The 21827-nt window shown below is 32.6% G+C and overlaps 1 protein-coding gene across 1 annotated transcript in view; it reads left to right on the forward strand.

Annotated features, from left to right (window-relative positions):
- Positions 1-575: 575 nt before the first annotated feature.
- LOC126749218 (uncharacterized) overlaps positions 576-21827 on the forward strand; it is a 504530-nt gene continuing 483278 nt past the window's right edge. Inside the window, exon 1 of the mRNA XM_050458903.1 lies at positions 576-853. Within this exon, the coding sequence (XP_050314860.1) occupies positions 679-853 (175 nt within the window). The 5' untranslated portion in view covers positions 576-678. The remainder of the gene's footprint in view (positions 854-21827) is intronic.

A 21827-nucleotide genomic window follows, 5' to 3' on the forward strand; every position in this document is an offset into this window, starting at 1 on the left:
AATTAAAATAATCGAGTTAGTAATTTTCAGACTATGGCTTATATTAATTCTAGTATCTCCAGTTTCGACATTCCTAACCTTTCGCAAACACCCTGTATAAAAACAATTTAAACTATAGTTGCTCATCAAAAAAATTTAAAAAAAAAGTAATTTTTTCGATAAAAATGTATTAAACCGCATTATGCACCGTGACTAAGGAAGGACCTGAAAAGCACATCAGATAAAGACATGGTTTAAAACTATCAAATGTCAATAGGGTAGTAAATGCCTCTTAAAAGGTAATAGGTAAAGTCTACTTTAAATACTAATTATTGATAATACTCAAAAACTAAAATGCAATTCTCCAAAATAAATGCATTTTTCGTGAAGGTTGCGATGATAACCTGTAGCCATTAAACAAAACAAGATAAGACTGGTGGTGGTTGTTTGCATATCTACAAAAAGAAAGTAATTGTTAATTGCGCCGTGGTTTTGTAAAACAGGAACTGGTTGGGTCCGTCGCATCCCGTATCGCACCCGGCAGAAATCAGAAATCAGAAGACTTCGGGACTCCGGCGAGTGTGCCAGAGGGAACACTCCATTCGGTAGCGCAAGTCGGGATCGAGAGGCGCTCCGGCTCGGGAAATTATACGCGCGTATTTTTGTAATGTGTGACAATTATTTACGGTGATTCGAATAATGTTTATGTCGGTGTGTCTTTTAGTTTTTTGTGTTTTTAATATCGTCAAAACTGGAAGTGGTGGTGATGTGGTGCCGGATATTCCTATGATGCCATTACCAACTATTTTCCCTTCTGTTAAACCAAATAGTGTACCAGGGTTTCCAAAACTTCCTAAATCTCCTGACCTTTTTGGTAAGGTAATTTACTTTAAGGCATGGCTATTATATTTATATGAAAATTACTATAGGTCTTCGAAATATTAAAAAAATAGAATTTTTCGAAGCATTTTTATTTCTGCGTCACAAAAAACTGTCACTATATTTTTAGCAGGAAATTATTCGAAATCGGAATATTAATTATTGTAAAAAAAATTATTCAGACCGTTTTCATACTGATCCGTAGCTTTATCCCGCCGGGGTCATTAATTCTGGATTGAGATAATATTATATTTATAATTGCAAATGGTTTTATAATAGACAATTTATTTTTTTCTTAAATTTTAACAGATCAGATATTAGTTTTATATTTTATAGAAGCTTATGCTATTTAAAATTAATTTTTGTTAATAAATTTTCACTGTCTGGGAGGGATCTTTAAAACATCAAGCCAAATTTTTCAACAAAAGACGTAGAGAAGTTAGAACAGCAGTTTCTATTAGCATTGATTTCTTGATAATATATCTTTTTGATATCAAACATTTTTCAAAAAGACTAAATTTCATAAATTAAAATGTGAAGGGATGAATTAGGAAATTATGAAACCATGAATTAGGACAAAATTATCAAAAAATTAAAAAAACAGGAATATGATAAAACAATTTAGAAAAACAAGATCTAGAAAATAAAATTTCAATGCAATCTATTTTAAAGTACTTTCTTATATTATATGTGCTTTTGAGAAAATCGCTAATTGCTGTCGAAATAATTTCAGTAAATACAACCAAGAAAATACGAAAAAAACACAACAGTTATTTGACAAAAAACTCAATTCTGATCGTAATTTTCTGTCTGATACTAATTTTATTCATTTCCCTTCTGATTAAGGGAACGCAAATTGGACCGTTTCTATAGTTAAAATGATTGGTTTGTAATTTTAAAATATTTGCGGCTGTAAGAGACGTTTTAGTGGAAAACGACTAGAATATTTTCAATTTTGCCTAGTCGATGTTGAATGCTGATTTGATTTTATGAATTTACGAGTTATAATTGTTGTTTATTATTAGGCATTTTGACTAACTGCATTTATAATATTTTTACTCTTTAGATTTGAATAATATTAAATATTGGTTGTTTATTAAATGATTCAGTTTCGCCGTTCGCTGGGCAACGGTTAACAAATAAATGACGATGTGTTTTCTATAAAAGGACAAATGAGCTTATAGTATATTATTTTTATCTATAAAAAAAAATAAATGCATTTCGTACTATACAGTGCATCCGTAAAGTAGCAAATAAATTCAATAAAAAAGAAATTTTGAACGAAAAATCATGATAAAATGTAAAATTAAAGAAATACCTATCTAAATTAAATGTTCGAATTGAGCACCGTTAACAAGCTGAAAATAACCAAGAGAATTTGAGAATTGTTTTTGAATGTTGTCTAGAATAATATTTCCAATTTCCTGGAGTATTTGTTCTTTTAAATCTTCTAAACTCGCTGGTTTAGTGACATACACTTTACTTTTTAAGTATTCCCATAAAAATTAATCGACGGAAGTTAAATCTGGCGATCTGGATGGTCATTCAATGAACCCTCGTCTACCGATCCAACGATTTAGAAAAACTTCATCTAGATAATTGCGAACGGGTAAAGCATAGTGTGGCGAGGCTCCATCTTGCTGAAAAAAAGATCCCGTTGGTGCATGTGGGTTTTTCCAAATCCCAATACAAAGTTATCAGAGCGGGGATAAGATCATTAAAAAAAAAGTCCAAATACCTCTCACCAGTGAGAGTGTCATCAAAAAAGAAAGATCCTAAAAATCTTCCTTCCACTATACTGCACCACACATTGATTTTTTAACGGTGTTGTGTATTATATTCTGTGTATCAGCAATTCTGGCTGTTTAGAATAAGCGTTGCTTCGTCAAAAAATATCCGTCTTACAAAATTATCGTTATCATTACACAATTGTTGCATTCCGATAGCTCTTGCAGTAAGAATATTTTATAAGGGTGGAACTTTGCTTTTTTCAATACTATATGCACAGTAGATCTTGATAAATTAATATTAGAAGCCGTGTCTGTGATTGTGGCTTTGGGATTATCTTGGACCATTATTAGCTCATTTTAACTCATCTTCTTCAGTTATTGAAGCTCGACCAACTTTTTGAGTATTCCGAACAAGCCCGAATTCACAAAACTTTGCTTTAACTCTGCTTACTATGCTTTGGCTAATAGGCGACCGATCAGGATGAGTTGCATTAAACAACTGAACCACCTCCTTTTGAGTACGCGATATATCTCCGAAACCAATCATGTACAAGATATCGATTCTTTCACGTTCGGTTAATTTTCTTATATTTCATACAATAACAGCAGGTAATAAAGTGTAGTTACTAATAAAACGCAGAATGACACTGCTTTCGCCTCTTAAAAAGAATAAACATCACTTGCAAATGCATGAAAATACATTCACTTTTTGATAATGACAACAACATTTAAAAAGATACCAATATCTAATTTATCATCATTTTGCGTTTAAAATTGCTTATGTAACCACTATTCATTTGTACCATATCCTTTGTAAAAAAAATGCGTTTTTTCTGATTCAAATTTTCATTCGTTCTGTTTCCACTTAAAAAACATATTGATGACGTCATATCTTCTTTTTGAGTTACCCTGTATATTTAATCTCCACGTAGAAAAATTCTAAACCCAATATTAAAATTGACGGGTTCGGGCATTTTTTTTAGAAACGGTCCATTTCATTTTTATTGAATTTATTCGTTACTTTACGGATGTATATGTACCTAGTTAACTTCTACTTTAAATTTGCAATATTCTTTTGTTTGTAATATTAATTTATGTATTAAAGTTTAATAATTTTCTGATTTATAGATTTTTTGTAAAAAGTGATGAATGACAATGTGACAATGAAATTTCATTGGTTTATGACACTATAATTAAAAATAACATATAAAAAAAATCAAGATTAATGGCCAAATTAAAAGAAAGCTAAATAAAAGTAGCAATTGAAAGTAAGTAAATATTTTCTGCGTTCCACTTATTTTTAGCTATTAAATAATTGGTGTATATGTGTGTGTGTCTGTGAATATATTTTATGGCTTTGGTAAATCACTTGCCCATCATCTTTAATTAATTGATTTTTGTTTAATACATACAGTAGTGGCCAAAAGTAGATAGACAATGTAATATTTTCATATAATTTTTTAAAGATTTACCCACAGGTCCCCTACATTTTAAATTATTGTTATTGGTAAGACGCTCTATAAAAAGATACCAATAAATTTCAGTTAAATATTATGCTTGCTATCAGATAAAGCAATAATTTAAATATAGCTGGTCAAAAGTAGATAGACAAAAACAATTTTGGAATTATTTTTTGTCTAGATATTTATAAAATAAAATTAGTATAGTATTGCTTCTCTTTAACTCAAGGTGCAACATGCCATGCGGAATTAGATTCTCTCTTGATTTAAAACAACGCATTATTAATGCATATCGCGCGGGTGATCGTCAAATTGATATTGCTCGTAGATTTGATGTTAAAAGAAAAGCAGTTTGGGCAATTATCAAAAGATATGAAAGGACAGGATCATTAGAGCCAAAAAATAAATCTGGTCGACCAAAAAAAATGGACATTAGAGCTGTACGCAAATTAAAACAAATTAGCCAGAATAACCCTTTCATGACTTCTCGTCAAATTCAGATAGAATTACAGGCTCTAGGGATTTGTAATGTGTCCTCAAGGAGTGTAAGACGAAGGTTGGTAGAAAGAATCTATTTGCACGTAGGCCAGCAAAAAAACCATTGCTTTCAAAAAAATCGCTTAGCCCGATTGGAATTTGCCCAACATATACACTGGACAAAGTATGAATGGAAACGTGTTTGCTGGAGCGGCAAATCGAAGTTTAATTTGTTTAATTCCGATGGAATTTAATATGTTAGACGTCCTTCTGACCAGCGTTTGAATCCCAAGTACACAAAACCCACAGTTAAGCATGGAGGTGGATCAGTGATGGTTTGGGGTTGCTTTTCAGGTTATGGAATGGGCCAGTTACATCGCATAGCGGGCATAATGGACAGGTATATGTACAGGGATATTCTCAGAGATGTTATGTTGCCCTATGTCGAAGACAATTTACCATTGAGATTCCAGCAAGATAATAACCCGAAGCATTCCTCCAAAATTATGAAGCAATTTTCGAAGAAGAAAAAATACCAGTTTTAAAATGGCCATCCCAGTCACCCGATCTTAATCCCACCGAAAATTTATGGGAAATTGTAGATCCTGATATTAGGGATACAAACTATTCAAATAAAGGTGAATTATTCGAACGGTTGCAACAGAAATGGAAAAATATTGGTTTTAAACTCATAGACAATCTTATTGAATCAATGCCACGTAGATGTTAGGCTGTAATAGACAATAATGGGTATTTTACAAAATAGTAATATTGTAGATGGTTTAGTTTGTAATTTAAAAAAAATATTTCGAAAAAAAAGAGTATTGGTTATTTTTTAAATTTGTCTATCTACTTTTGGCCATTACTGTATGTTCGAAGTTCCATAGATTCTTAATTGGATTCAGATACGGCGACAGAGAAGGAAACTTGTTATTTTGGGTTAAGGGACTGCGAGAAATCTACAAGGTGCCCTTCGATTTTAAAGGTTTCGTTACTGCAACCCTAAATTCTAATTCAAAAGTCATATTCTAAATGAACCCTGAAAAAAAAAATTCGAATCAGTAGGAGAAATCCTTTTCATAATATTTTGTACTCTTTTAGTGAGTTTTTTGATCCCTGATTTTGGTTCAGCAACGAGACGACCTCTTACTATAAAATTTTTAATCATTTTTGAAATATTACTTATTACGCTTGGACAACAAATCTCCCTACTTGTGTAGACTTTAGCTTATTCCTAAACAAAAAAATCATACGCACTATGGATTGAAGAAAGAACGTTGTTACGGATAATAAAATGATAACAGGATAAGCTCTTTAAAATACTTCATAAGTAAGGAAGCAGAACAATCAGATTAATACTTATCAACGCAAGTTCCTGCTAAATGATTTTGTCAGGGACAGACTACCAGGAAAATATTAAATGTCTCTTTTGTTCTTTTGTTAAGTTTTTTATTGATTACTGTTGCATCAAAATGAAAACTGAGCTAAAGTGACCTTACCAGTAATAATAATAATAAACAAAATTTATTATTTTTCATGATAAATTTAGAATAATATGTACAGAAGCTAGTAAAATGTTCTTAGAAAAATCACATATTTCGTTAGCCGAGTAATGGAGAACTGGAAATGCTGAATGTCTTTGTTGTGCTTATCTGTTTTTATAAGCCTAACCATATGAGTGTTATATCGACCATTAATGGTTCTCTTGTAATTGACAATTATTTCATTATGGAAGCGTAATTTATTTTCTGTGGCATGGATACACAGCTATAGAGGCTAAGTTGTAACCCAGTTCTAGGGCTACTGAGAAATTAATGGTAAACATTCCTTGATAATGGAATTAGGTTAACTCTAGCCACCATTTTAAGATCGTTCCATATGGTCAACAGTGGTAATTGGCTAAAGACTATCTTACAGGATTTAGGTACCTGTTTAATTAAATATTATGTGACTGTAAAGAATTATTTAAAAAAAAATCAGGTATGAGTAAACAAATATCATGAACACTTATTAAATGTTCCAATGGAATGGTCTTGAATCTGGATTTTTTCATATTTTTTAGTTCTTATAAAATTTCTAAAAATACAGAAACAATTCAGAATTTTTTGTTAAAAAACTCGTTTATTTCATAGAAAGTACAAATTTGTTTTACAGTAATTAAGTATTAAAAGTAAATATATATTACGCGTGCAACTAATAAAATCAATTGAATAATGTATTCGCGTAATAAAATCTGATTTAATATCCAATCCACACGAATTATATTTAATTAAATAATTTATTTATTTATTATCAGCATACAAGTATGAATGAGCCAACAAGGGACCTCACATGTCTAATATTCTTGTATTTATCATAATTTATTGACGATTAATTAATCCTATATAAACATTGAATTAAAAACTTTTCAGTTTATACCACTTGTATACCATAACTAATTAATCAAAAACATTTAGAAAAATTACCACTTGTTTACTTACCATTTATATCGAGTTTCGGAACTAATATTACATGTACAGTGCTTTTCTTTTCTGATTAAATTAAATTGAAATTATTGAAACTAACCTCAATGAATCCAATATGGAAATAGTGCTCTACTGCATTAAGCGAGATATACAGATCGTATTATCGTGAGCTACGTATTACCCAAAATAATGGCAACACCGCTTGGTTGCGGTTGCAGGCGGCGGAATTTATCGTTTTTATTTTTTGAACCGGGAGTCAGCAGACCTCACTTTGCTGTGTGCACGTTGCATTAATAATTTTTGAGCGTTATTATCGTGTTTTTTTCACTATGGATGTGTATACCCCTTCCGAAAGAGTTCAATTAATTAAATGGTTTTATGGAGGCAATTCGGCAGTACAATGTAGAGATTTGTTTTCAGTGACATTTGAGAATAGACCGATTCCTTGTGCAAAAACGGTTTTAAATGTGGTTACAAATTTTGAGACATCTTTTTGTCTTCAAGATTATAAAAAATGCCACAGAAAACGTCAAGAACCACCTGTTGAAGTGGTCCAGGATATAGAACGGCGGGAAGAAATGGTTTGCAGTACCCTAGAACTTGATTCGACACCGTCCACTAGAAGTGTTGGAGAGGAACTGGGAATGAACAATAAAACTGTTGCTCGTATCTGGAAAAAATATGGGTACAAATGTTTCAAGTATTCAATAAACTCAGGAAATATTTCCTGAAAACCAGTGGTGAAGAATGGAATTTTGTGAAACCATGATGGAAAAGGCAAACGAAAACAAATATTTTTTTAAAAATATTTTGTTTTTTGATGAATTTTCTTTTCCATTACATGGCAAACACAATCCTTCAGTTTCCGTTTTCAGTTTCGTTCCCAGTATCCTCAGAAATTTAATGTTTGGGCAGGTATTTTGGGCGACAATGTTATAGGGCCATTTTTTATTGATGGCACTTTAAACGCCCAAAGTACCTTGAGTTGCTGCAAAAACAAGTAGACCTGGGATCGGTTTATTTTCAGCAAGATGGCTGTCCTGCTCATAACGCGGCTAGGGTAAAAGAATTTTTAACGTATACTTTTCCTAACCACCTTATTAGTGGGACTGGCGATATTAAATGGCCTCCCAGATCTCCAGATTTGTCTCCAAATGACTTTTATCTGTGGGGTTACCTTAAGCAGACCATTTACAAGCATGAATTTAGTAGGCCAACAAATTTAGAGGAGTTGCGAAATAAAATTGTCAAAGGTGCCAATTCCATTTTACCTGAAACTCTTTTGGAGGTGCGAAATAGCTTTTACGATAGATTAAGTTTTTGTTTAGCGAAAGAAGGCGGTTTATTTGAGCCTTTTATTTAAAAAATGATATGTTGTTAAGTTTGTTTATTAGAGTTTTATTTCTGATTTTTTATTATATTTTTATCAGAGTTGATATTTTATTTTTTATTAGAATAACGCTTTAATTTTCATTATGCAAAACACAGCATAATAAACATTTTAAGATTACAATTCTATGCGGGTTTTACACATTGTCATGTCTGTAAAACCCGCATTAGAATAAATATTTTAAAAATGCCTGGATTTCCGCCTGGGATCCAGTTATATTTTGGGACATATTGTCGCCGAACGACGCAGCTCCCACGAAAGTCAGATGTTTACTAATCCCGTCCTCGGGCCGGCCGGGGCGGTGCTCTGTCGCAGGCACTCGTACACGCGCGACTTTCGAAAATTTCGCCTCTATGCGGTTTCCTATATGTAACGAACGAAAACACTATCTGTATTTTAAACTATTTACATCGTAATTCTATGGGTCGCTGAATTAACTTTCGCCTTGCGGAATGGCCAACTCGATCTCCGGACTTAATATTATTAGATTTTTGCTTAGCTCGAGCGACTCAAATTTTATAAAACTAAATCTGCATCTATTTTAGAAGAACGCAAGAGAACAATAGAAATCTAATAAATTGATGTTGTGTATGATGGTATTTGACGAGAAGTGTTCAATGAATAATTTATAGACAGGGTTTAGTAGTTAAAGATCATAACCTAAGAATCCAAAATATTTTTTTTTCAAAAACTGAGTTATTGATCGAACCACTGATACATTCGCGTAAAGAAAAGCGAAAGAATTTACCAAAATAATTACATACTACAATTAGAGATTAATGATAATTACTAAGGAATTTAAAGTTATGCTCACCATTATGAATAAAACAATAGTTTCTCTAGACCAAAATATATATAAACATACCATAAACTACCTCCCTTAATTTTCAGAGATCTTGCAGCAAATCCGCAAATCTTTGAAAAAAACAGATGTAGATTGAAAATAGATTACTGATTATCAATTTTTTCCTCCAACGGTCAACGGCTAAAGAAGTTCTCTACCCCGAAACGACTTATATTCATCATTCACCAGCATGTGGTTATTAAAGTAAACTATAGAAGATATATTCTTCATAAAAATATATATACAGGTAGTGAAAGTAAAAAAAAAAGAAAAAATAAATAGGAGCTAACAGGCAGCATGAAGAGAAAAAAACATAGCACCAACATTAGCGAAGCACATGCTATGTAATACCTTACCCTATTAGCATGGAAAGTTAAGTGACAAAAAATTTGGTTTTTTCACGTACACTAAAAAAATGCAAATTTATTTCTTTTGTCATTTCTGCATTGTCACAACCTGTTTTTATTAACTACTATTTCTTTAGTATTATTTTCGTGTTTCTGTTTTATTTTTTTTACAAAAATAATTGTTGACCTGTTTTTTTCCGACTTCTCCTTGCTTTTCGTGAAATAATTTTTGGAAATATTGTTGTTGTCTTCAGTTTGCTCTTTGAGTTTTAAAATTGATTTTTGTTACATTCATTTTGTATTTAGTGTATGTCCTATTCCTTAAGTTATCATTATTTTTTCTTTCTATCTAATCTTTTACTTTCAGTTAGAATATCTGTTTATTCCCCAAAACTGCAAAAATCCTTTGCATTTAGTGTTTTATTTACAGTTAGTTTTATTCAGACAATACTTCTTAATTTTTGTTAAGCAATATATGTTTAATTAGTAAATGATTAATTTTATTTCGTAAATTGCTTTTGTTTATATATAGGTTACAAATTAGGTTTTTCTTATCCTCGATCAATATAAAATGATTTTCGATAAGTACTTGTAAATTAGCTTCGTTGATTGTTTTCACTAACTTGTTTTGTTTTTATCAAGTTTTTATATTTTATAGTTTATATTTTCACGGACGCATGGTTATTGTTTGTTTTATATAATTCTTGCACATCATATTCATTAATCTATCTTCTTAGTGTTTTGAAATTTAGTGCTTTTATTGTTTCACGTTCTTGTCCACTTTTTTACTTTAAAGAGGTTTAAGTCTTGAGAAAACTTTTTTATGAAAGAGTTTTCATTTGCCTTCATCAATTTTTTCCTTCTAACTTTTTACGACGTATTTTGCAAAAAGCACATGGTTTTATTTCTTTATAACTTTTGCTTATACAGATAGTGTTTTCGTTCGTTACTTATAGGAAACCGCATAGAGGCGAAATTTTGCAACGTCGCGCGTGTACGAGTGCCTGCGACAGAGCACCGCCCCGGCCGGCCCGAGGACGGGATTAAACATCTGACTTTCGTGGGAGATGCGTCGTTTGGCGACAAAATTTCCCAAAATATTACGCGAAAATCCAAGCATTTTTAAAATATTTATTCTAATGCGGGTTTTACAGACATGACAATGTGTAAAACCCGCATAGAATTGTAATCTTAAAATGTTTAATATGCTGTGTTTTGCATAATGAAAATTAAAGCGTTATTCTAATAAAAAATAAAATATCAACTCTGTTAAAAATATAATAAAAAATCAGAAATAAAACTGTAATAAATAAACTTAACAATGTATCATTTTTTAAATAAAAGACTCAAATAAACCGCCTTCTTTCGCTAAACAAAAACTTGACCTATCGTAAAAGCTATTTCGCACCTCCAAAAGAGTTTCAGGTAAAACTCCTCTAAATTTGTTGGTCTACTAAATTCATGCTTGTAAAAGGTCTGCTTAAGGTAACCACACAGATAAAAGTCATTTGGAGACAAATCTCGAGATCTAGGAGGCCATTTAATATCGCCAGTCCCACTAATAAGGCGGTAAGGAAAAGTATTTGTTAAAAACTCTTTTACCCTAGCCGCCTTATGAGCAGGACAGCCATCTTGCTGAAAATAAACCGATCCCAGGTCTACATCAGGTAGGATTTGAATGGCAGGAAGAACTTGGTTTTGCAGCAACCCAAGGTACTTTTGGGCGTTTAAAATGCCATCTATAAAAAATGGCCCTATAACATTGTCGCCCAAAATACCTGCCCAAACATTCAATTTCTGAGGATACTGGGTACGAAACTGAAAACTTCTGTGCTCGTTTTCCTGAGACCAATAACGAACAATGGAAAGATTGTGTTTGACATGTAATGGAAAAGAAGATTCATCAGAAAATAAAATATTTTTTTTAGAATATTCGTTTTCATTTGCCTTTTCCATCATGGTTTTACAAAATTCCATTCTTCGCCACTGGTCTTCAGAAAATATTTCCTGAGTTTCTGAATACTTGAAACATTTATACCCATATTTTTTCCAGATACGAGCAACAGTTTTATTGCTCATTCCTCCAGTTCCTCTCCAACACTTCTAGTGGACCGTGTCGAATCAAGTTCTAGGGTACTGCAAACCATTTCTTCCCACCGTTCTATATCCTGGACCACTTCAACAGGTGGTTCTTGACGTTTTGTGTGGCATTTTTTACAATCTTGAAGACAAAAAGATGTCTCAAAATTTGTAACCACATTTAAAACCGTTTTTGCACAAGGAATCGGTCTATTCTCAAATGTCGCTGAAAACAAATCTCTATACATTGTACTGCCGAATTGCCTCCATAAAACCATTTAATTAGTTGAACTCTTTCGGAAGGGGTATAAACAGCCATAGTGAAAAAAACACGAAAATAACGCTCAAAAATTATTAATGCAACGTTCAGTAACACAGCAAAGTGAGGTCTGCTGACTCGTTGACCGGTTCAAAAATAAAAACGAAAAATTCCGCCGCCTGCAAGCCGTAACTAAGCGGTGTTGCCATTATTTTGGGAAATACGTAGCCCACGATAACACGATCTGTATATTACAACTGGGATTACAACTATACTTGTAAATATCTTCTCATTTTTTTGTCTACTTTTTCAGTCGCTGGCAACCGATTGAAGGCTAGCTCTGTTTTTAAAGAAGATTTCTAATAATAAATAAGTATGTCTAATATAATAGTATAGATGTCTAATATAAAATAAAGCGTAATAAGGATTTAATAGTTTTATATTTTAAGGCATGACAAATCTTACACATTATATTAAATTTAGTTTTTGTATGATTTTTTAAAATTCTCTTCGCTTAGCTATTCTCTCTGCTTGACCTAAATTACTTCATGGCTTGCGTTTGTAAATATAAGGATCTTCGGGTTCCTTCCCTACCCCGAAATACAAGCTAAGCAGAAATTTATAAAACGACATTTTCTTTTTGCCTCATCTAAGGTTAAAAATAAATAAATTTAATTTATTGAGCGGATTTAAACCCGGAACCTTTTACATGCAAATTGGATTCCTAACAACTACGCTAGGGAAACTGAAAAATAAATTTTTAAAACTATTTGAATTATATTGTGATTTCTTGTTTGTCGTTGGTATTTTTTTTAATACAATGATTCAAGCAAAATATTTAAGCGCTTGATTTAATGGTATTCCTTATATTCATTAAAATGATATTAAAATTTTGACAAATTATGAATGAAAGTATTAACTAAATATTATATTTAAACTAACTAAAAACTATGCCTTATGACCCGGATCTTTTGAAATTTATACTTTTAGGTAACGTAATTTTTACGGGTTTCCGTTAATTTTCAGAAATCAAAGCCATCAATATTTAAAATACACATATATAAAAACGTAGTTTATAAGTGTTATAAGCGGAATAAAAAGTACACTGCAAAATTGCAAAACTCATCACCGTCCAATCTTGTTAACATGCACAGTCTCGGCAAAAAAGCGGGATTGCTTAAAACAATGCAAGTTTAAATAAGGCATATAAGGCATTAAAAAACATCTATTACATTTTCTTTTAGCCCTACGCTTTTGATATACTGTTTTGCATAATGTATGCACTTTAATATGGACTGGGTGTTTATGGTATGTAGACAATTTTAATAGCCATTTATCCCGCTATGTTCCAAGGCGGTAAAGATGTTAATTTTAAGCTTAAATCAAAAAGTTATATCGTTAAAGTTTTCTATTTGGTTTCAATTTTTATGTTTTCTTCGGATAAACATATATAATTAACGTATTAATTCGTTTTTAAAAATGTATAGTATATTCAGTGTACTTAAAATGATATTCATATGAACGTAGTAAATACGCTCATATAATCGGTCAGCAATGTATATTAATATGTAACAGCTTTTAGCTAACCAACCTTGAAAAATATTTATTTCGGTTGTCTTTAATACCGTAGTCCCCACTTTATGAGTAAAACCGACAAATATATGTTTTACGAAGGAGAATTAAAGGGTCGTCTGATGGCTTTTAAATACGATATTTTAGTACCTAAAAGATCCCACTTATGGCGGTTTTAGCTGACCATCAGGGACGCTTTTAACAAAAATGTGATGAAAATTTGGAAACTTGGGAAAGATAATTAAATCTGCTTTTTTATTAAGCACTTCTTAAAGACAATCTGCATATTTTTTTAAATACTTTTTCGTGTTAATGTTTTAGGCACCCAATTTACAAATAACAACGCAACGTTGTATTGTTACGTTGTCCTAAACGTAGAGACAACCCCGTTTTACACAAATTTGAAAGAGATTTTTTTGGTTGTCTCAACGTTACGCAGTGACTACCCGTTAACGTTCTAAACGCTTCTGCAACGTTTTTAGAGTTAGTGATTTTTGAACGGATGGACGCCATAACGACAGAAAAATTAATTAGTTTTTTAACTATAAACTAATAGATAACTCCAGTAGGCAGCACTTCCATTGATTTTACATAATCCATATCAACTTCAGATAAGCTAGTTATAGGCATTTTTGCTTCCATTGCAAGTTTTTTTTGCGTCTGTAATAAGTTGCAGAATATGTAAAGTCCTTATATCTCTTAATTTTTTAAAGCAAAACAAAAATAATAAATCCCAATAATTCCAAGCAAAAAATTAATTATAAAAATATAGATTAAGTAGGTTATGTCGAATTGAATATTTTTTCTTTCTCTCATTCTCTTTACCTTTGTCTTTCATCTTCTTCCTAAAACTTTTAACATGTCAAAAAACTCCCTCTACAGCAAAAAATGCTTAACACAGACGATCAGACAATGTAATGCCCATTCGCTAACGATGAGGTAACGTTGTTCTTACTGAGTTTTTGATTCTAAAAATTATACACGTCTGCACGTCGTTGTTTTAAGTGTAAATTACTACTGCTACCATCTATAGTAAAAAAATACGTTGTAAAAACAGCAGAGTTTTACTACAGTTGCGATACAGGTGCAATACGTCGAAGTTTGGTCGAAAATAAACGTCGTTGCAAAACTAACTAAATTTTGCACTGAAAACAACGTTGCAACTAGTGAAAATAGGAGTAATCTCAACTGCAAATTGTTACTTGGGTACTGGATTAATGTAAAACCAAAAATGGTTTCTTCCAAATACTTATAGTATAATTCTACACTCTCAATCAGGCTTTCGTGAAGATTTTAGTCAAATTTTGAGTAGGCAAAGGGAATGTAAAAGAAAAAGCCTTCTTCTTCTTTGAAATAGGGTAACATAAAAGTTGATTAAGTTTGACATAAAACAATACGTGTTATTAAACGCAATAAATATGAAAGTCAATAATGGGAAGGTATGAGAGAGATGGTTAGCAATACAACTAAAACATTTAAATTATTAACCTGAAAAATTATAGCTCTGAATGCAAGAAGTATAAACTACTTTATAAAACAACGTCGGAAGCTTTTAAAAATATGACAACTTTCCGACTATGTTTAACTAGGCCATAAATAAGGCACAGTTTTTCATAATTTAAACATCATCGTCATCAGAAAGTTGTCATATTTCCAGGTATTATCAGCGGTATTTAATAATACAGGTGCATCTTCCATATTTTTATCTGTTAAAAAGTAAATATATTATGTCTTATGCTAACCATCTCTTTCATACATTTCCATTTTGCGTTTGTTGCGCTTTACGAGAAGGATAATTGTATTTGCATAGTAACCTTTCCTTTTGCCTTCTTTTAAATAAGAGGTCAAAGATATAACCTGTTCGTAGTACGTACAAACGAATTTCGGTTTTATGGGATGTAAACAATTTTTTTTAAGTTCCAAATATCTTTTTAAGTCACGTTTTAAGTAATTAAAATTGTATTATTAATATAATAAGTTAATATAAGTAATTATAATTTATACATATATATTAAATTTGAAATGTACTGCATAGCTAGCTGCTCCTAATTCGATGGTATGAATTAAAGCGACTCCATAATTCTATTATAATTAAAAGAAAGCAAGACAACCCTTAAAAGATTTTTAACAACTATTTTTGGTAATTATTTCGACAATTTGAATTGGGATACATAAGTTGTATCATTATCCTATCCAGGTCCTCATATACATTATATTAAGTTATTCTTGTTGATTCTTTGTGTCTTGTCTTTGGCAAACTGACAAATGTATTCAGTACATTTTTTGCTTTCAGTGTAGTGAGAATTTGTTTAAGATATGCGTGACGCAACAGAAAGAGGAAGACGTACTGGTAAAATACAAGCAACCAAACTTATACATTAAAAGTTTATTCAATTTCACGAATTTCGAAACCTTAATACCACCAATTAGCTAAGCAAGCGAGCTTCAAAAAGTTTATAGCGATATTGTCACTGCTCAAACAATACGGAATAGTTGACATGAAAACAATATTCATGTCCGTTAGAGATTTCGCATGTAAATCGCAAGAAGACTAAGATGGGCCAAAGAACATCAGAATTACCAAGACCATGAAAAAGACTTTTTACGGATTTGGTTCGGCGACTAGTTTTACGTTTTAATTTAAGAATGCTGAGGAAGTAACGAATATCTGACAACGCATCTCGCTTGCATACCATTTAAGAAGTTAATGGGTACCAAGGCGAAACTTTGATGGTTTAAGCTGAAGTTTCAATAGTCTAATCTAGTCCATTGTAGGCTAATAACAAGCGAATATCGAGATAAAATGTTGAAATCCATTATTTATTGACCCGTTACAGAATTTGGTAAAAATTTGTACTTAGGCGCGACAATGCACATTCACATATTGTAATAATTGCTAGAAACCGTTTGGAGCATTAAACCTTAAATCCTATCAAGCATGCTAGAGAAATGTTGAAAAGTGGTGATTTAAATCAAGGAATGGTTTTTGAAATAAGGAAAGAATTGACTAACTATAAGCAAGAACCATGACTGCAAATTGAGCAAAACGGCATTTGAAAATTTAACTCGGAGTATTCCATATAGGTGTCGAGCTATTATTAACAATATTGTTGGTCATATTATTTATTTATTATTTAAATTGTATTATCCAAATTTCCAATATTTTACTTCTTTAAATTGTTATAAATTATGAATCCCCCGGTACACTAAGATGTTTCAAAATTGATTCAAATGTATTTAATTTCAATATTTCATTTTAATACCTTTGTTAGCCAATTGCGGAACAACATTATTCTGGTTGGCTGTGGAAGTAGTCACGAGCATTCTTGAATGTTTAGGGCTTTGGGAAATCATCTAGATATGTTAGAACTTGTAATAAACTCTTTATCAAATATAATCATTTTCAACCTTATTAAGGTTATTTTTAAAAAACAAAGGCTTAAATTAAAATTTACTACGCATATTTTAGATCCTCTAAATTACTTTTTAGGGAAGATTTTATGTATAATTTTGTTATTGGATAGGCAACGTTACGGCAATAAGCTCGGAAAATTAAAAAGGTGTAACCAATATAAATATCAATCCTCCATTATAAACACTTTAACAAAATAAACTTGTTTAATACTAGTTCATTTATAATCTGACTGGTGATACCTATCAGTTCAAATATTAAGATATTCTTTTATATTATATATTTCATCTTATAATAGGATGTAAACATCCCTCTTCAAGAAAACACTAAAAATATAGGTCTTTAATCACTGCTTCTGAAATGCAGGATCAAAAAAATTTGATTAACAATTCTATAGCCGACATACTTTTATATCTCCATTATTTTCAACAGAAATTACATTGGGTTTAATTTTATTTTTTGGAAAATGTTTGAGTATTTAATGCTATGATAAAAGTTAAAATCTATATTATTTGATAAATTATAAATAAGTTTGTTTTAAATATATATCTTAAAGAAATAGCATAGGATTTGTTTTAATTAAAAATGATACGCAGTCTAGTTTTCGTCCACATCACAACCATTCTTTTAGAAATTACTGGTCTTTTGTCAGCTGGGAATTGAGGTAAAGCAATTGGTACTCATTGAGCAAGGCCTTGAATTCCTCTGTTTCGGCCAAACAGCGTTAACGTTTTTTTCAAAATTAATTTAAACTCTCGCTGATCAAAGATTTGTCCTTTGTGATGGTAAGTCTGATCTTTACATGTTAGATCTTCTTTATATCTTCTTGTTAGGCCTGTGTACTTTTTATCACAATCATTATAATTAATTTTATAGATCACCTATTTTTCATTGGTTAAAATTATTTCTTTCGAAGTCCTTAAAAACCCTATCAAAGCCTTTTGTTAAAATAGGATGATGTGGTATTGCTTATTTTCATTTCAACGAAAGTTTGCTTATTTTCAACTTTTTTAAACTATAGTAGAGTTTTTAAGATTAATTTTAAACTTTGTTCTTCGAACTCTTCTTCTCTAGCCTGTATCTATCCACTCTTGAATGTAGGCCTCTTCAAGTGCTTTCCATGTTTGTCTATCTAAGGCAGTTTGGAGCCAGTTTCTCCCTGCTATTCGTTGGATGTCGTCCCGCCACCGCGTTGGTGGTCTTCCCGCATTTCTTTTTGTGGCTCTTGGGCGCCATTGCATGATTTTCTTAGTCCATCTAGATGGGTCTTGCCTTGCAACGTGACCTGCCCATCTCCATTTTAGTTCGGCTACTCTTCTCATAACATCCGTTACCTTTGTCCTTTTTCGAATCTCATCGTTTCTAATGTGGTCTCTTAAGCTAGTTCCCAGCATGGCGCACTCCATGGCTCTCTGGGTTGTTCTGAGTCTTTCTGCGCTCCTCTTTGTCAGTGTCATCGTCTCGAGTCCATACGTTGTAACGGGTAATATGCAAGCCTCGTAGACTTTCCGCTTAAGATTAATTGGGATTTTAAAATGTATCCTAGTCTTCCGAATGCTGCCCAGCTAAGTCTTGTTCTCCGGGATATTTCGGCTGTTTGGTTTTGTTTTCCCAGTCTGACAGCGTGGCCCAGGTATATGTATTCCTCGACGTTTTCGAGAGCGTGGCCTTCTATAGTTATTACTGTTTGTTCGTTGGTCATTATTTTGGTTTTGTTTAGATTCATCTCGAGTCCGATTTGTTTTGATGTTTCTTGCAGTTCTTCCAACATATCTTTTAGCTCGTTGATGTCATCACTAATGACAACAATATCATCAGCAAATCGAAGGTGACTTAGTCGAGCTCCATCTACGTTGATACCTTTATTTCCCCATGGCAGCTTTTTAAACGAGCTTTCCAGTGCCATCGTGAAGAGCTTATGGGATATGGTATCTCCTTGGCGGACCCCCTTTTCTATCTTGATCTTATTTGTTGATGCTTCTTGGTCACTTGTAGTGTAGCGTTGTCGTAGATGTGTTTTATAAGTTTGGAGTATCTTGTGTCAATTCTTGCCTCGTCCATTGCGTTCAGGACAGCCCAGGTCTCGACAGAATCGAACGCCTTCTCGTAATCGACGAACGCCATGTGCAGAGTTATGTTATACTCGGAGCATTTCTCTATTAGAGTACGGACGGTTTGTAGATGGTCATTTGTACTAAATTCCTTCCTGAATCCTGCTTGCTCGACTGGTTGATAGAAGTCAAGTTTATTTGTCAGCCGGTTGGTCAAAACTTTTGTGAGAAGCTTGTACAAGTGTGAAAGAAGACTGATCAGTCGATAGTTTGCAATATTGGTGTTGTCCCCTTTTTTGAAGATTAAAACAACCTCAGCATTTTGCCAAGATTCCGGTATTTTCTCTTCGCTAATACATTTGTTTAAAAGGAGACAAAGGGCATGCTCAAGCGCTGCTCCTCCCATTTTTAGCATCTCAGCGGTAACGCGGTCTTCTCCAGGTGCTTTCCTATTTTTCATTTGTTTCAGGGCCTTTCTTAGTTCGCTTCTATTTAATTCTGGTATATCTTCGGATCCAACGTTCCGAATTTCTTGCCAGGCGATGTTTGGTTTAGGCAGGGTTGATGTACACAAGTCCTTGTAGAAGTCTTGAATGACATTTATTACACCTTGTCTATCTGTAACCGTTTCCCCATTTTTATTTTTTATTTTAAAAAGTGTTTTCCTTCCTCCAGACATATTTGACCTGAGTACTTTCATGTTTGAGTTTTTTTCAATAGCTCTTTCTATTAGCTGATTATTATGAGATCTTAGGTCTTTTCAACATTCTCTGTTTATTGTCCTACATATCTCCCTGTATTCATTTGAGCCTCTGGCAGTTCTTTTCCTTTGGTTTATTAGCTTCAGTGTGTTTGGGCTTAGTTTGGATGGTTTTTTTACTTTGTACTTACAGCAAATTTTCTTTGTTGCTACCTGGATACTGCTCGTTATGGTTGTTGATAGCTCGTCCAGTTCCATTTTCTTCAGGTAATTTAAGTTTTGCAGTTTGGCTTCTAGAATAGTTTAGTATTCGTCTACCTTTGACATCAATGTTTCAGTGGTTGGATAGTTTCCTTTTTGAACCATCTTTTTCCTTTCAGCTTTAGTGTTGATTAGCAATCTTGTTCGGACCAATCGGTGGTCGCTGCCTATATCAAAATAGTTTAAGACAGACGCATCTTGGCATATGTCTCGTCTGGTGGAAAATATATAGTCTATTTCGTTTTTTATTTGTCCATCCGGGCTTCTCCAAGTCCACTTTCTCTGGGGGGTTTTTTGTAAAAGGTGTTCAAACAGTATAGATTCTGGTGTTGGAACTAGCCTATCAATAATCCTATTGTCATAACCATGTACCCTAGCAATTGTTTTCATGTCTTTTTTTCTTTATCTAATAAACGGATTCTCAGGCCGACATTTACTAAGAATACTTTTTTTACAAGAAAAGATTGGATAATTATAATTTTTTACTAGAACTTTATTATACAGGGGTACAAAAAAGTTTTGGCATTTTTAACACATGCAATATACCACAGGTGGCGCTCTCTGCGAGGTATCGCAAATCGTGAACGGATTTCAATTTCTCGTTTCAAAAAACCCCCTCACACCAAATTTTAATTAAATATCTTATGAAACACTCGACTTATTAAAAAAATTTTGATAAGGTCGCATACCAGGGGACTCAAGCCATTTTCGGTGGGTCCACTTGCCCAGCAAATCCTTCATTGATGCGACCACTACGCATTTGGCGATACCAATTGATACCATTGGGGCCCATAGCACGCAGGTGGTCTTCTTGATTTTGGCATCTGCGTGATCGTATCAGGAAAGTTTGGAATCTAACTTGATTCCCAGAAATTGATTTGTCCTGAAGTATTGTAGCTGCACGCAACCTAGAGACTTAATAGACAATACGATTTGGGATCTGTAAAATTATTTTCTCCAGGTTTCGGAATGAAGACGAATTTTACTTCACGCCATAACTTTGGGACGTAGCCCTGAGCAAGGGAGGTCCTGAATAGTCTGACGATTTGGGGGGTTAGTACTTCTCACCCGTTTTGCTAAAGGCATGGTTTTAATCCATCTATGCCCGGAGATTTGACGAAAGGGCAATGACTTATATGCCCATTTCACCTTTCTCGTAGGTAATTATTCTTCTAGCAGTCTCGTACTCTAAACGAATCGAAGTCCGAGAACAGCTAGGAGGATCGCGAGATGAGTTAAAGTCTGGAAAGTCAGTGCGCAGAATGACCTCTAAGGACTAATCAATAATAACAGTTATTAAGTTGTTCTGTAAATCTATAGTGCATTTGCTTTTGTCAAACATGTTAACCAAACTTAAATTTAAAAAGTATTGGAATCTATTTTTTCATTTAACTCAAAACGGTTCATGCAGAGCTCAGCTGGAAAAAAAAGACAGGCAATTATCTATAGCTGTAGCCTCAAGTTGTTCAGAATATGAATTATTGTATTAAAAAATATTTTGTAACAAGCAAAGTTTTATTATTTGAATTGTTTTTTGGATATTATTGAAACCGTTTTATCAAAAGTTTATTCAGATATTCCGATGTTTATGAAAGTATTATGAACAACTTGAGGGTACAGACACGGGTAATTGCCTTTTCCCCTACCTAGCGGAGCTCTTCATGAACTTTCTCGATACATCGTTTGGTCTAATTTTTTCTAAGTAGAAACAGATTTAATAAAGAAAAAAAAAATTAAAGCAAACTTTATCGCATTTCAAAAAGAGGAAAATAAGCTAAATTTCATTGTACTATTATATAATCTTATCTTGACAAAAGGTTTTGATAGTGTTTTTAATGACTTAGGTCTAAGAGTGACCTTTTAGCAAGCGCAAAAAATTACATAAACAGCAATGAAGAGTTCGAGATCTATGCGATTAATTA

The sequence above is a fragment of the Anthonomus grandis genome, chromosome 22 (assembly GCF_022605725.1).
Source record: "Anthonomus grandis grandis chromosome 22, icAntGran1.3, whole genome shotgun sequence".
In the NCBI taxonomy this organism is placed as follows: domain Eukaryota; kingdom Metazoa; phylum Arthropoda; class Insecta; order Coleoptera; family Curculionidae; genus Anthonomus; species Anthonomus grandis.